Raw genomic sequence first — 15,908 nt, 5'->3', positions numbered from 1 at the left:
CACCAGATGCACCAGAGCCCACTGATCCTGCACCAGAGCCCACTGATCCCACTGATCCTGCACCAGAGCCCACTGATCCTTCACCAGATGCACCAGAGACAGCTCCGCCCGACAGCTCCGCCCGACAGCTCCGCCCTGGACGCCCGAAGGTCCGACAGCTCCGCCCTGGACGCCCGAGGGTCCGACAGCTCCGTCTTGGACGCCCGACGGTCCGACAGCTCCGCCCTGGACGCCCGAGGGTCCGACAGCTCCGCCCTGAATGCCCGAGGCTCCGACAGCTCCGCCCTGGACGCCTGAGGCTCCGACAGCTCCGCCCTGGACGCCCGAGGGTCCGACAGCTCCGCCCTGGACGCCCGAGTGTCTGACATCTCTGCCGTGGCCATGTCCACAGCCTGCTCCGCCATGGCCACGTCCACAGCCTGTTCCACCCCGGTTTCCCGAGCTACCAGCTCCACCCTTGAGGATTCCCGCTCCTGTGCAACCGCGCCCTCGTCAGCCTCCAGGGCGCCCACCCTCCCACCCCTTTGGATGTTATACGGTGCGAGGACGCGCCTTCGGGGAGGGGGGGGAAGTACTGTCATGTTTCAATGTGTTTCAGTTCTGTTTTGTGATCTGGTTTCCCCCTGTCTCTGTGATTTTGGTTTAGTCCTGTTATTAGTTCAGTTTTGTGATCTTGTTCACCCCTGTCTTTGTGATTTTTGGATTAGTCCTGTTAGTGTTTCCCGGTCTGTTTAATTAGTAATTCCCTAAACCTGTGTTCTGTTAATTATCCTATTAGTCCCTGTTCATTTAAGCCTTGTGTTTTCCCTCAGTGTTTGTTGGTCGTCGTCCTTGTATGGTTGTGTTACTGAATTCCTGGAGTTTGTTAGTTTGTTCCTGAAGTTAATTTTGTAAATAAATAAACTACTTTGAAGTTCCTGCATCCTCGTCTTCAGCTACCTGCACACACCCTGACAATAGTACAATGATTTAACAGCATTACTATAACAGATTGATAATCGCAAGAGGTATAATATTATTATAACAATAATAATAATAATAATAATAGCAAATACAATGTAATATCAATTGCAGAATAATATAGACAATAATAAAAAATAGTGAATAGTACCTAGTACCTACCTGAAACAAGTACTTGCCATAAAAGTTGGTTTTAAGAAAATAAATATGAATATTTGGATTTCAGAAAATGTACTTTATATTATGAAATGTAATACTTAAGCTAAAACTATAATATAAATCAACTTTCACAGCCAAGAGGCCTATTTCACAAAAATGGCCGCCGAGACCAGAAGTAAGGTAAACTCTTTTCCAGTGAAAGCGCTAGCAGTAGCAGTCGGAGAACAAATGCGGAGATTAAAAGCGGTCAGTCCTGTAGCGTACCTTTTTAAGTTAAAGTTAAAGTAAGGAGAAGTTAAATAATGCCAGACACTGACGGAAAAAAGACGTGTCTATGGTGTGAAGGAGGAAGCAGATGTTGAAATGGAGTGTTGATGCCGGGGTTCGGGAGTGATGCCCTGACAAAACATGTTTATATTGCACTTGATTGATATCTGATTTGCAAGTCATGCATTTTTATTTATTATTATTATTAACTGTTGGCAAATTAAAATTGTTTGAAGAAGTTGTTTTCTGTAACTTTCTTTCCTTTTTTCTTTTTACCCTTTCTTTTTTCTTTTTTGCTGTTTGATCTACCTATCTCTGTGTAAAAATTAAATGATGCTGTTATAAAGTCATTTTTACCCCCCTGTAATCTCATGATAAAATTGTCATTTTGACCCCCTAAACAAAAAAGTGGATTAGACAATAACACAACTGCAGTAATACAATATTAAACAACATTTAATATTTTTGCTTTCTTCCTTCATTTATCTTTCACTATAAAAGAAAAAAAGAAAAAGAAAAGAAAAATTGCCAGGGACCCCTGTTGAGTTGACACGGAATGACCCTTATATGCCGTTGAGTGAAATGATCATGTTAGCTTATTTGTGCCTATAAGCAGCTTCTATACACTCCTTCTGGTAACACTACGATCAGATGCTTTCTTAACTGCTGTTTTTTTACCGCTTTTGTTGCATGCTTATTTTGTTATTTAGAGGAAAGCTTGCAGCACATATTTACACATTCATCTACATCACTCTCAGCAGCAATTACGGCGTTGGATGTTCGCCAACAGTAGGCTATATCGCTGCTAAGATATTTCAAACTTCTTTTTACCTTTAATGAAAGAATGAAAAAGAACTTTGCCACGAGTATATCGGGGCCTTGAATATCTAGAGCCATAGGGCACACAGAAACTGCCACTCTCAAGTGCTTGTGAAAGAGGTGTGTATTCAGCTGTTTTGTGAAAGATGTGATGTCTCAGCAGATGTGGTGAAGATTGGAAACTAAACATTTGTTTCACACAATTTGTTTTGGGTGGACTTCCCATTTAACGGTTATCCATATGTGCTGCACGATCTTTTCTTAGAACTAACCTTTTCTCATATTTTTTGCTCCGCGACTTAAACTGCTGCTGAGGCAGTCATTTTTAGTGAAGGTATGAAGTCGACAGAAGTTTAAATCCCAGATTTCAAACCTGTGCTTTTTTAGATTCATATCTTATCTATCTTATCTTAAATTAAATAAAAAATAAAAACATTGGGAAGCATACCCATTCACACTGTAAATACAGTAAACACATCTAAATGTGACTGCTAAAAATAAGACAGATGAGACAATCTTACCGTTTTCGGTGGGTTTCTTTTGTAGAATGTCGGATCGGCGTAAGTGATCTCTTCTTCACTGGCCTCAGCTGTAATATTGTTATTATTATTATTATTAATAGATTAAATAAATCTACAATCTGTAGTCCTTTTTATCATTCATATACATTTAAGGTGCATGATGAAAAATAGAGCTTTGTGTCTATAGGCTATACTTTTTATTACAATAATTAATATATTAATTATTATTATTATATATCAGCAGTAGGTAATACTTGCCCTGTTGGTCTGTTTTTCTGTGTTTCCTGTAGATGAAGAAGATCACGACTACAGCAATAAGCATCAGAGATCCAGCAGCAGCAGCAGAGATCAACACTATCAGAGAGACTGAGTCTGGAGAACCTGAAGGACCTGAAGAAGAACCTGAAGGACGTGAAGAAGAACCTGAAGGACGTGAAGAAGAACCTGAAGGACGTGAAGAAGAACCTGAAGGACGTGAAGAAGAACCTGAAGGACGTGAAGAAGAAGCTGAAGTAGGATGTGATGTAGAGGGCGGGTCTGGTGTTGTAGTGGCTGAAGAGGGACAGTTATTAGTGTGAGTTGGAGAAAGTAGTAGATCTGTTACAAACCGACGTTATTAAGAAACATGTACTATAAAAGTGAATGTCAGTCAGTCATAGTTTATTGGTAATAAAATTGTGTTTATCATAAACTCATTATAGTTTATTTCAATAGGAATTTCCTAATTCAAATGAAATGCTTGGTTTTAGTTCTTCAAAGTAAATGTGAATAATAGCATCATGTCAAATACAGCCGTATAAGGCACAGCATGGCAAATAAAACAGTGAGATGTGTCCCCATAGGTAAAGACCTCAATCAGGTGTGAAAATGGAGCGAATGTGTCTTGTTTGAACAATGCGAAATAATAAAATTTGGTGTGTAATGTGTAGGAATTATGGCTGTCCTGTTATTTTAGCTTCACCTACATGTATCGTCTCTGTGGCCTGGTCATATATGTAGCTGTCGATGTTTGCATGGCATATATTTTTCGAATTAGCTATATTGGTTTGACATGAAAAAAATATTTTGTTGCACAATTATTTGACTCTACCCATGGTCAGAAACAAGAGACTCGTCTCCTGGTCAGTTTTCAATCCCTCTAGACCTAATTAAATTAATATTTGAAATGGAATTAAAGTGTCATTGAAAAAATGTATAAAAGATGTTTAAAAAAATCACCATACATAATTTATTTTATTTTGTAGTATTAAGAATAATTATACATATGCAAAGGCTTTATAATAGAGTGAGCTGTAATTCTCTACTCACCATCGACAGTAACATTGAATTTGGTATTTTTTCCTCTGATGATCACTTCATAAAGTCCAGAGTCTGAGGTTCTGGTGTTCATGATGGTCAGAGATCCAGTTTGATCGTCCAGCTTCAGTCTGTCTCTGAATCTCTCATCAGCGTAATTAGATATGTAGATCTCATCAAGCTCTCTATTGATTCTAGCTAATAGAGACCCATCAGTTCCAAACCTCCATTCAATCACATCATCTTTCTTTATTTCAGTAACACCAGTGTTTAGAGTGACTGAATCTCCCTCCATCACTGACTTCACTGCATCACCACCAGACACACCTGAAAAACAAACAGTTTCCAATTTAGTTACATTTTCCCAATTTAAGTTGATTTAATAAAGCTTTATTTAAAGTTTGAAGTTGTTTTGAAGTGACTACAAATTTTGGAACAATAGAAAGACGCAGTTTATCAGTCACGCATAATGTACGTTAAATCTAGCTTGATTTAACAAAGATTTTATCTTTTAAACAAGTTTTGAAATGATTACAGACTTTAGCAGGAAAGGCAGGAAAGTGTGGAAGGTAAATGGAAGAAAGCAAAACTGTGATCGGAATTCACACATCTTCATATATTATAAGTTTGTAAGTGTTAAGAGTTAAACTTGTAAATAGAAGAGTGGAAGTTCTGAATTTTTTACATGTATTTATTGATGGTGAAACTGAAGTTCATTACAAATCCACAAAAATAACACCTTACTGGAAAATATAAACACCTTGAATCTTCAAATGAGACTGAAAGTACAGAAGTTCTGTTTGGTATCATAATCCACGTTCACACGGCAACAGAATATGGTTGTCTGTCCTGTATTTGAGCATAGAGCCTCAAATTCCTGATTTAACAGGACATTTAGATAAATATGTAAATAATTGGTAAATAAAAGCATTTCAAAGCAGCTAATGATTATTCAAAGTAATATCTGGGTATAAAAGCAAGAGCAAATCTTCTGACTGATTTAATAGTTTTATAAAAAGCTGTAGCCTACTAAATGTTACCATAAATAAAAAAAATAATTAACTTACCATTCAGAAGGCAAAAGCACAGCCAGAAAAAAAAAGATGTTTTTTCTTTAATCATTTTCTTCCAACCACTTAAAATGTGTTTAAAAATGACCTGAGAGCAATGTGGACTGTAGTTAAGTCGTGTAGGAAAACTGTAAGATCTGCTTCTGTCTTTGTGTCTCGGCTGAGTGAGCATGCATGTGGCTTGTTGGCGCTGTCGTCCAGTTTCACAGCAGTTCTGTTTTTTTCTTTCATGTTTTCATTCGGCTGTGTCTGTGTCATTGTGTTAAACTGTATTGATTCAGACGTCACAAACTCAAAAAATGTTGGATTGGAATAAATAACGGGATGCTCTATTGGGTTGAGATCTGGTGACTGTGGGGGCCATTTTAGTACAGTGAACTCATTGTCATGTTCAAGAAACCAATTTGAAATGATTCGAGTTTTATGACATGGTGCATTATCCTGCTGGAAGTAGCCATCAGAGGATGGGTACATAGTGGCCATAAATGGATGTACATGGTCAGAAACAATGCTCAGGTTGGCCGTGGCATTTAAACGATGCCCAATTGACACTAAGGGGCCTAAAGTGTGCCAAGAAAACATCCCCCTCACCATTACACCACCACCACCAGCCTGCACAGTGGTAACAAGGCATGATGGATCCATGTTCTCATTCTGTTTACGCCAAATTCTGACTCTACCATCTTAATGTCTCAACAGAAATCGAGACTCATCAGACCAGGCAACATTTTTCCAGTCTTCAACTGGAACCTCATTTAACCCGTCATTGATTTACAAAAAAAAAAAAAACTTTCACAAGGCGTTCGCTGGAAGAAAAAAGGGATCTCGGACCGGACCAACCCGATTTACAAATCCGGCAGCAGCCAGTGACAGAGGACGAGCTTCACCCGCGCTTGTCATAAGAAACGTGTCGGCACTGAAGTTTTGTGGACAATAACGGGGGTAAGAGACCTCAAACAGCCATCTGACATTTATTTTCGCCCCGGCCTGTCACAGTGTTGGGTTTGTGTTCCCCAGGTGTCCACTAGATGTCCTCCTTCCCCACGGTGTCATCCACTTTATGAACTGCATTCCCCACAATCCTTGTCTGTACCCATCACTGCATCATTGCACTCAGCTTTTCCCCATCATCATTGCACTCAGCTGTTCCCCATCATCATTGCACTCAGCTGTTCCCCATTATCATTGTTAGTTCTGTGTTATATATACCCTGCCTGTTTAGTGTTTGTTACGGAGTCCTTGTTTTTCGTCACCCCACTTCTGAGTTCTGCCTTCTTGCCCGTTTGTATTGTTCTTGTTTCTTTTGGATTGCTACTTTGGTTTTGACCTCTGCCTGGACTGGATGTATGATTATGGATTTCCCCAATAAATTCTTACCTGCAATTGGATCTCTCTGTTTCCCGTGTGTGGATCGTGACACGGCCCCCCAAAAAATAATTATCACAAGCCGCCACTGCAACATGTTGCATTCTATACGACCTGATTAGCCTATGTCATTTTTTAAGTTACATAGCCTGCCTCCAGTTTTCCTCAACTTCACTAATTAAGAGGTGATATTTGACCAGCATATCATCAAAATGTCCGTTAAACGAAACCTCTGTACATATATACAACTTCATTTATTTATTTATTTAATGATATTATATTTATCACAGACACACATAACATAGGATCACAGACACCTTGGCACCTTGTTATGGTTGGTGAGTGGTTTTAAAGATTTGTTAAATATAACAAATAATTGTGTCTGATTTGTCTCCGTCATTACAAGAAAATATAAAAGCTTCTGTATAGGAAATTATAACAAAAGCTCTCTCGTGCACCCCAGATTTGCAGTCTTTGAGATGAAATTAAATTTTTATTAAATTTGACTGTAAATACTGACCGAAGTGCAGAAAGTGATTTGCTAACTGATATACGGCAGAATATGATTTCCTTCCAGAAACAAAAGCTTTATTATTTTCTCTGGAATAACACAAAAACCTGCTATCCAGATACCATTGACATGGAGTCCTGACAACTGTCTTTGTGTAGGAGGTTTAAAACATGAGAGCTGTTTTACCTGTCAATCATTTGGACAGGCCTTGGGGGCGGGGTTTAGAAGAGAGAGAGTGTGGCTGAAGATACGGGGCGTGGTCTAATTCAGTCTGCACAACTTTACTGTCTAAAGGCTCTCACAGGTTTTCAGACTGACTGAAACTATTTCAGACCCGAACTGTTGAAGAAAATGTATCACACATTTACTTTTTGCAGTTTGTGCTGTTGCTGTCTGGTTGGTAAGTGATAGAAAAGATGTATAGTTGCATGTTATTTGTGTGGACCAAAACTTAAAATACAATATATGAAGATGTGTAAATTCAGATATGTTGCATACTGCCATTTATTTTCCACACTTTTATTTTTTTTCTATGCTAGTCTTTCTATTGTGCCAAAGTCTGTAGTCACTTCAAAACAACTTCAAACTTTAAATAAAGCTTTATTAAACCAACTTGTAAACTGTTTGTTTTTCAGGTGTGTTTGGTGGTGATGCAGTGAAGTCAGTGATGGAGGGAGATTCAGTCACTCTAAACACTGGTGTTACTGAAATAAAGAAAGATGATGTGATTGAATGGAGGTTTGGAACTGATGGGTCTCTATTAGCTAGAATCAATAGAGAGCTTGATGAGATCTACATATCTAATGACGCTGATGAGAGATTCAGAGACAGACTGAAGCTGGACGATCAAACTGGATCTCTGACCATCATGAACACCAGAACCTCAGACTCTGGACTTTATGAAGTGATCATCAGAGGAAGCAAGACCACATTCACTGTTACTGTCTATGGTGAGTAGAGAATTGCGGCTCACTCTATTATATATCACAGATGTGGCTCCAAGCCTCACAAAACTGACTGGACAGTTTTGGTTTTCAACATCATTCTGATTCCAGGAAAAAAAAAAAGTGAAGTATATATTGTGTTCATGCACATGTGTGCATGGAAAGTACATGGGAATGTATCGTGTAAACAATTTATTTTTATTTTTGATTCCAAACATGCGAGAGCAACAGTAGTGTAACCCATGCATTTTTTCTACTTTGCATGCCACTTGCATTGGCAATGCAAAGAAGTTGTTGGAAGTGTTGCTCAGTCAGCGGATGGACCGGTGCTCTTAATCAAGATTGTGGGTTCAATTCTGTCATGGTGTTTCTGAAGATCTGCCCCTACATTCATATGGTTATTTGCATTGTGTAATTTACAGTAGGTCATGCATGGCCTCAACTGGTTGAAGCCACATTGTTTTCATATTTCTTTCTATTCTTTTATGTTTTCCAGCTTGTCTGCCTGTTCCGGTTATTATCAGTGAATCCCCACAAAATTCATCATCATCATCATCATCATCATCATCTTCATCATCATCATCATCATGTTCACTGGTGTGTTCAGTGTTGAATGTGAGTCATGTGACTCTCTCCTGGTACAAAGGAATCAGTGTATTGTCCAGCATCAGTGTGTCTGATCTTAACAGAAGCCTCTCTTTACATCTGGAGTGTCTGGATGATTCGTACAGCTGTGTGCTGAACAATCCCATCAGCAACCAGACCACACATCTCAACAACACTGAGCTCTGTCACGCATGTCCAGGTATGTGATATTACTATGTTCACTGGTGACACATATATGGCATGTATTTACTGAGGTGATCTGTTCCCAAACACTGTTCTTCTGCTATACTTTTATCAGTGCTGTATTTTTAACTGTTTTGTTAATGGATGTGGGTTTTGAGAAATTCCATTCTAAAATCCCTTTAAGCAACTTCAACATAATTTTATTGTCAACTTATTTTGACTTTTCTGTTGCTGAGATGCTTTAATTTACATGAAGACAGGGCTGGACTGGCAATCTGGCATACCGGGCATTTGCCCGGTGGGCCGACGTGCTTTTTGGGCCGATAGGCCTACAGATCATTCTTTAAAAAAATATATAAAAACAATTTTTTTGTCTAAACGGCCCATAATACTCGTACATCGGCGGCCCATTCGTTTAGTTTTGCTTAATTGGCGGCCCTGGGATCTTTGTGCCGTTGTAATGCATTGGACAAAAAAAAGTCAGCGTAGGTTTTTTTTTTTTAACAGACCGGCCCATGAAACACGAAGATCAGCGGCCCATTGGTTCTTTTCTTGATTGGCACTAGGGTGTTCCAATCACATCTTTAAACTCCTCCCTCTTTGGGCTCTGAGCGCGCGTGCAGTGTCAGTGTGTATCTGTCAAAATAGTCAGAGATGGAGAAGAAACGCAAGGAATGTGCAGAGAAATAGCGTGAAAAAAAGAAACGGGCCCTTCAAGTGTCTGATGAGGATATTGAGGAGGATCAGGAGAGAATAAGTGAGTGTAGAGAACTGTGGTAAGCAGAACTATAGGCTACTTCCAGAACACTGAGGCGATGAGTGAGGAACCCATTACCCAGATACGCATTATTTACACATCTGCATAGTTGACGATTTCGCATTTTACTAGAATTGTAATGAGACATGTTTGTAAACCATGTTTTCCACCTAAATAAAAGATCATGTTTTTATCTCTTTAAAGCATGGAAATTTCTACAAAACTAATTATGAAAGTTCCTTTTATTTTTCAGTGCATTTGTTTTATATGGCTATAATATTATAACTATTATTGTGTAGTAGTGTAATGCAGACAGACACTATATCTCAGCTAAAAGAGTTTTGAGTTTTTCTTTGTTCAATTTGCACACTGATTATGGGTTGGAGCTCTTAATTTTTAACTCTCAAAGTGCACCAGATTGATGAATTTAACATTAAAAAGCACAATTTTTTCTTACGGGGGGCTCCCTCGAACACCCCCTAAAGGGACAGAGGTACACCCACCAATGATTTACCAAAAATCCTTTGTCAAACACTGGTATTGCTATGCCAATGCATCTTATAGCTTGTTTCAGGATTCATCATTGTGGAGTAGTTCGATTGTATTTTACAATTAGTTGTTATTTCATCTATTAACTCTTACTCATTCCTACTCACTCATTAGGCTACATGGCATTAGTGGTTTTAATAGGAGTTAGTGTACATATTCAGGGGCGTGAAAAGATCGGTTGTGTTTTTGATTATATGTAGTGGGCCAGTCTGGGCCAAAATAACCGGGCCGATTTTTAGTCCCAGTCCAGCCCTGCATGAAGACGATTTGTTTTTCCCTCCCAATAATATTAAAATACTATTATGATAAATAATATTACAATACTTTATAACTAATAGTCTCTAAATCTATTAAAAACTGCCTCTGTGCTCTATATGTTTGAGGTTCCTTATATTGGTACATACAATGGTGTTGTAACATACAGGAATCTGTTATTTTTGTCTTAGTTTGATTTTAATGGACTTTTAGTTTGTTTCTGTTAAGTATTCAGTCTAATTTGTTCTACTTTCCGCCTGAGTTTGTCACTATGGTTACTGATATGATTAGTCATTCTCTCCAGCTGTGTGTCAATAATACTAGTTTGCTTGTGTATTCATCTGCCTGTGTTTACAGTTCTCACTGTAGGTTGACGGTAACCCAAGAACTAAGTTTGGTTATAATAATCTTTCTTTTAATAAAGTCTATTGTTAATTCTTCATCCTCGTCCTCTTCTACCTACACCATACCTATATTTTGTGACAGGTGTGAGTTTTCCCAGCCAAATGAAATCAAGGGGAGTGTTTAGGAAACTTGATTGAACAGTAATGAATTTAGAATTTAGAACGAAATCACAGACTTCACCTTCAGTGCAGTTTCAGAGTATTTTGAGTTCCTTATGTCCCTCTCAGATGAAATATTCATCTTGTTGAAATTCACTTTTCTATTTCATGTTTTTCTTTTATTTCCTCAGATTGTACATTCTGTTGTCTTGTTCTTGAAACTGTGTCCCGATTGGTCATCTCTGCTCTTGTGGGTGTGGCTGCTGTTTTTATTGTGGTGTATGACATCACATCCAGAAAAGTTGAACAAAAGAATTAAGGACAGACATCATCATCATCATCAGACTCTCACAGATGAATCATATATAGCCCACAGTTCGTATAAAAATATCTACACATCCCTATTAAAATTGCTGCATTTTGTGATGTAAAAATGAATGAATGTAAAATCATATGTTATTTTTCCACCTGTTAGGAATAAATGTAACCTACTGAATTCAAGGAACAAACAAATAGAAAATAAATTAAGAAAAATTAAGAAAGACTATCCCTTTAGCCGTAACATTTTTACATTTACACAAGAAACTGGCTGTTAGTTGAAAATTAATGACCATATAGATTAAAGTTCAGTTATTTACCAGCCGTCCTTTTCAAATTAATCTTCCAATTAATTAACTTTTACACATATTTAGTTTACTTTGATGTGTGAATGAGTGTTCAGCAATGCTCTGTTACTGGCATAAAATTAGCGCTACCTGTTTGTTAGCTGTTTAACTTCATTTAGCAGCAAAGTAGAAGTATTGCTGTTTTTGAAATAAAGTAGGGAGCCATTGTTGATGCTTTTTTTCTCTGTCTGTATCCAATTTAGCTTTCACCCATATGCTGAAATTCTCAGGCTCTGTACAGATATCAAAAGTAATTTTGTTTAACTATTATTTTGTAAAGAGTTGTAGTGGCTTTTCTATAAGCCAGGGCAAGTTGGTAAAACAAATAAACAATGTACACACAGCGATGTGTCTATATGCTTTGTTGTCCATTTAATGAAAAATAACTCGTAATAACAATTTAAAAGCATGTGGATCTGTGGTAAGAACCATGGGAGCTTCTCATTTCTTATTTTTCTTATTCCTTTCCGCACATCTCAGCTCCACCCCCTGTAGGATGCGAGGGAAGTCTGCAAGGAAAGAAAAGGAGGACGGAGGAATCGAAGGAAAGCTTATTTGTATTTTAGTAGCCTTTTCCTTGGAGACCTTTGTTCCCTATTTGCTTCTACTGTTGGCTGAGCTGGATATAGCTTGTATAGATGAGGAGTAGAAGTTGATCCAGTTTGTCCAATAACCATTTATTGTTATTGGTGTAGATAGAATGTTACTCAAAACTTGAGGTAAATAAAACAAACAATTAAACTATAGTAGTCTCTTATATGGTAACAAACGGCTAGTCAGGTCATGGAACCATACAGCACACCACCACACGGTCAAAAGACTGTTTGCCCTCTCAGCCACACACAGATACTGTGGCTTCCTGTGTTTAAGGCCTTTCCCTTTGGACTCCACCTTCAGCCTCCCAACCGTCCTTTAGGTGGCGGTAGACAGACCTGTGGTCATATATAATCACTCACTCATTCATCCACAGACACACAAGAAAGAAACATGAAATCAACTCAAAGCTCAATTTGGCTCCTACATATACATTGGAATACTTGATCACTCGAGCATCAATTCACAGCATCATCATCTGAGCTCAAAGGTTCTGCCCTTATGTTTTAAAAGTTTGGTTAAGGAATTCACAATAAATAATAAGATGCCCTGTTGAAATATGTGATATGTATACTCAGTGTTGGGCAGTAGCGTCGCTACATTTCTCAGTAGCGTGGTGGTAGCGTCGCTGTTCTCTTACGAGAGGTTCTCTCGTACTGCGTAATATCTTACGCTATGGGGAAAACCTATTTTCCACGAGATGGATGCCCTCACTGCGAGCTGATGCCTATGGTGACTCTGAGGACTCGCCTGGCCTTTTTCTCGGAGCCTGCACTTCTGCCCGCTGTAATGCCACGCCGCAAGAAGCGCCGTGCTCAGCGCGCCCCCGAGCCTTCTCCTGCCTGCCAAAGCTCGCCGGTTCGCCCAACAGCTTCGCCGGCATTGCTCGAGTCGCTCACTGACGGACAGCGGCCGCCGTCCACCGCCGCTTCCGCCATTGAGATCGACGAAACAGGCGAGGCCTGGTGCTCTATCATGGCATCGGACAGTGAGGATTGGGCGAGCTCTGTGGAGCTCCCCCCCCACTGCCCGCGAGCCTTCAGAGAAACGGGCGGGCATCGAGTCAGAGGTGATGCGTCTGCTCTCACAGGCCGTCGACAACCTCAGCCTCGAGTCGGAGGCACCCGCGCAGCCTGCGCGCAACCGGCTGGACGGATGCTTCCTGAAGAAGGACCGCGCCCCATCAAAGTCTAGGCCTGCGCCTTTTCTTCCTAAGCTTCATGAAGAAGTTGCGAAGTCCTGGAACGCCCCCTTCTCGGCCAGATTGCGTACCTCTGTCTCTGCAGCATTCTCCACGGTGGACGGTGCGAAAGATAGAGGGTACCTTTCTCTTCCTCCAGTGGAAGCAGCTGTAGCAGCCCATCTTTGCCCGCCCTCTGCTGGACGGCGTGCTCAGACGGTGCTACCTTCTAAAGCCTGCCGTGTGACTTCCGCCATGCATAGTCGCGCTTACACCGCCGCTGGGCAGGCTGTGTCAGCACCGCACACTATGGCCATACTGCAGATCTTCCAGGCCGACCTTCTCCGTAAAATGGACGAGGAAGGACCGGAAGCTATCAGCGTGCCGGATTTAAGAAGCGCTACAGACCTGGCTCTACGTCCTGAGAAATCTGCTGCACAGGCCATTGGGCCAAACATGGCTTCTCTCACCGTGGCTGAGAGACATCTATGGCTGACGTTATCAGAGATGACGGACTCTGAGCGCTCTGTGTTCCTCGAAGTGCCCATCTCCTCAGCTGGCCTCTTTGGATCTGCCGTCAAGGATTTCACGGACAGATTCGTCGAGGTTCAGAAGACGTCAAAGGCAATGAAGCACTTCTTGCCGAAGCGCTCTCTTTCCGCAGCAGGTCGCTCTAAACAGCCGTCTGCTCGGAGCTCCCAGCCGCAGCCTCTGCCCCCCGCCGCCACTTCTCAGCGCCACTAGGCCCGAGACCAGAGACCTGGTGCAGTGAACAAGCCGGTACCACAGCCCGCTTGCCTGTGCACAAACGCTGTTTTTACGGCGACCCAGATAAATCTCAAAAAGAGTGTATTTTCTGGTATTCCGGCCACGGCCGATGGTGTTATGAGTGTTATAAGAATGCCCACGACTCAGTGCCCATTCCTACACACAGACACACCCCACCACAGTACAGGGCTCGCACAAAAAAAATCGACTCATGTCGATTGTGCATTAAACGTAGTGAATCTGCCCACGGCAGTGCCCACAAACAATACACGATGCATGTCCCCGGGTTTCTGTAAAAACGAAACCAACACACATTCAGTCAGCTCAGGCCGACGGTGTTCTCAGTGCAGTGAGTGTGCCCGCTGTCCCGCACCCACATTCCCTCACAGACATGCTAAACCCCATGGGGTTCGCCCCACTTGCTCTCTCTCCACAAACTGTCATAGAGAAGCTGAGCGCGGCCAGGCTGCCCGCTGTGATCAGCGCGCCCCCCGCCTCGAACACTGCAAACACAGTGTTTACTTTTCAGCACACCGGAGCTCTCCAGCCGCCACTATGTTGCAGCCAGAGCCCAGATCTCATTCTACCTCTAGCTATTCATGCAAATGCGTGGGCAAAGCTTCCCGGGGTATCAGAATGGGTGCTGAACATTATAAAAAGAGGCTATTCGCTGCAGTTCGCTCGACGTCCCCGCCGTTACACAGCGCGAGTCGAAACTACGGTAAAAAATGAGGTAGCTCATCTACTTCGAGCCGAGATAGCGAAACTACTGAGCAAAGGGGCCATAGAACCTTTATCTCAGGCTCAGAGCGAAGGGGGTGTATACTGCAGATATTTTCTGGTACCGAAAAAAGACGAGGGTCTCAGACCCATTCTAGATCTGCGACAGCGGAACAGAGTGCTTGTGAAACGCCAGTTCAGAATGCTTACAACCAGGAAAATCCTCGCGCAAGTTTACCAGGAAGATTGGTTTATGTCAATAGATCTGAAAGACGCTTATTTCCAAATACAAATAGCGTCACGTCACAGGCGATTCTTGAGATTTGCCTTCGAGGGCCAGGCATATCAATACACAGTCCTGCCGTTCGGCCTGTCCCTGGCACCCCGTAGATTTACGATGTGCATGGACACGGCTCTAGCACCCCTGAGACTTCGGGGCATGCGAGTTTTTAACTACTTGGACGATTGGCTGATTCTAGCTCGATCACACTCAGAGCTCATAGTACACAGGACCATATTACTCGAGCATCTCACTGTGGGTCTCACAGTCAATTGGGCGAAAATTTTGCTGTTTCCCAGTCAGAAAATTTCTTTTCTGGGCACAGAACTGGACTCGCTGTCTATGACAGCAAGTCTGTCACCGGAGCGCGGACGGGACATTCAGCGCGCCGCAAAATCCTTCCGCCGCGGCATTATAGTCCCGCTCAAAAGGTTTCAGAAAATGCTGGGCCTCATGGCCTCAGCATCTTCGGTACTCCAGCTGGGTCTGCTGCGCATGCGCCCGCTGCAGTTATGGCTGAAAGCGCGAGTTCCACCCCGGGCATGGACCTCCGGTCTGTTTCGCCTCAGGGTTGATCTGAAATGCGTCTCAGCCTTGGAACCTTGGAAAGCAACCGACTGGTATCAGTCAGGTGTGAGCCTGGGGACTTTCTCAAGTGTGAAGGTGGTGTCCACGGACGCCTCCACCTCGGGATGGGGAGCACTGCTCGAGGGCAGACCGTTCTTTGGCCAGTGGTCAGAACGGGAAAAGCTTCTACACATAAACTGTCTGGAAATTATGGCAGTCGACAACGAGCTAAGGCGCTTCTGTCCCCAGATAAAGGCTCACCACGTCTTGGTCTGATCGGACTACATGTCAGTGGTGGCATACATAAATCACCAGGGTAGCATCAGGTCCCGTAACCTTTACAGGCTGACGGAACGCCTCCTGGTCTGG

General features: G+C 41.8%; 1 protein-coding gene, 1 long non-coding RNA gene and 1 pseudogene across 4 annotated transcripts in view; 2 read left to right on the top strand and 1 right to left on the bottom strand.

The window, feature by feature from the left end:
• Positions 1-3,658, top strand: part of LOC143735363 (uncharacterized) — a 33,605-nt gene extending 29,947 nt beyond the window's left edge. The window contains exon 2 of the long non-coding RNA XR_013203127.1: positions 3,017-3,658. This is a non-coding gene — a long non-coding RNA (uncharacterized LOC143735363). The remainder of the gene's footprint in view (positions 1-3,016) is intronic.
• LOC143735256 (uncharacterized) overlaps positions 1-5,412 on the bottom strand; it is a 32,990-nt gene extending 27,578 nt beyond the window's left edge. Inside the window, exons 1-4 of one of the 2 annotated variants that reach the window (XM_077225370.1) lie at positions 5,090-5,412; positions 4,035-4,349; positions 2,985-3,278; positions 2,727-2,794 (exon numbers count right to left, since the gene is read on the bottom strand). In XM_077225370.1, the coding sequence (XP_077081485.1) occupies positions 2,727-2,794; positions 2,985-3,278; positions 4,035-4,349; positions 5,090-5,264 (852 nt within the window). In that variant the 5' untranslated portion in view covers positions 5,265-5,412. The remainder of the gene's footprint in view (positions 1-2,726; positions 2,795-2,984; positions 3,279-4,034; positions 4,350-5,089) is intronic. The other variant, XM_077225371.1, reaches the window with a different exon arrangement.
• Positions 5,413-7,120: 1,708 nt separating this feature from the next.
• The window catches only part of LOC143735223 (uncharacterized), a 395,094-nt pseudogene continuing 386,306 nt past the window's right edge, over positions 7,121-15,908 (top strand). The window contains exon 1 of the transcript XR_013203070.1: positions 7,121-7,368. The product of XR_013203070.1 is annotated as an uncharacterized LOC143735223 (transcript). The remainder of the gene's footprint in view (positions 7,369-15,908) is intronic.

The sequence above is a fragment of the Siphateles boraxobius genome, unplaced genomic scaffold, assembly GCF_051911475.1.
Source record: "Siphateles boraxobius isolate OS27281-9 unplaced genomic scaffold, OSU_SipBor_1 13, whole genome shotgun sequence".
NCBI lineage: Eukaryota > Metazoa > Chordata > Actinopteri > Cypriniformes > Leuciscidae > Siphateles > Siphateles boraxobius.
Note: the sequence above shows the minus strand (reverse complement) of the source record. Positions and strands in the feature narration are given on the sequence as shown.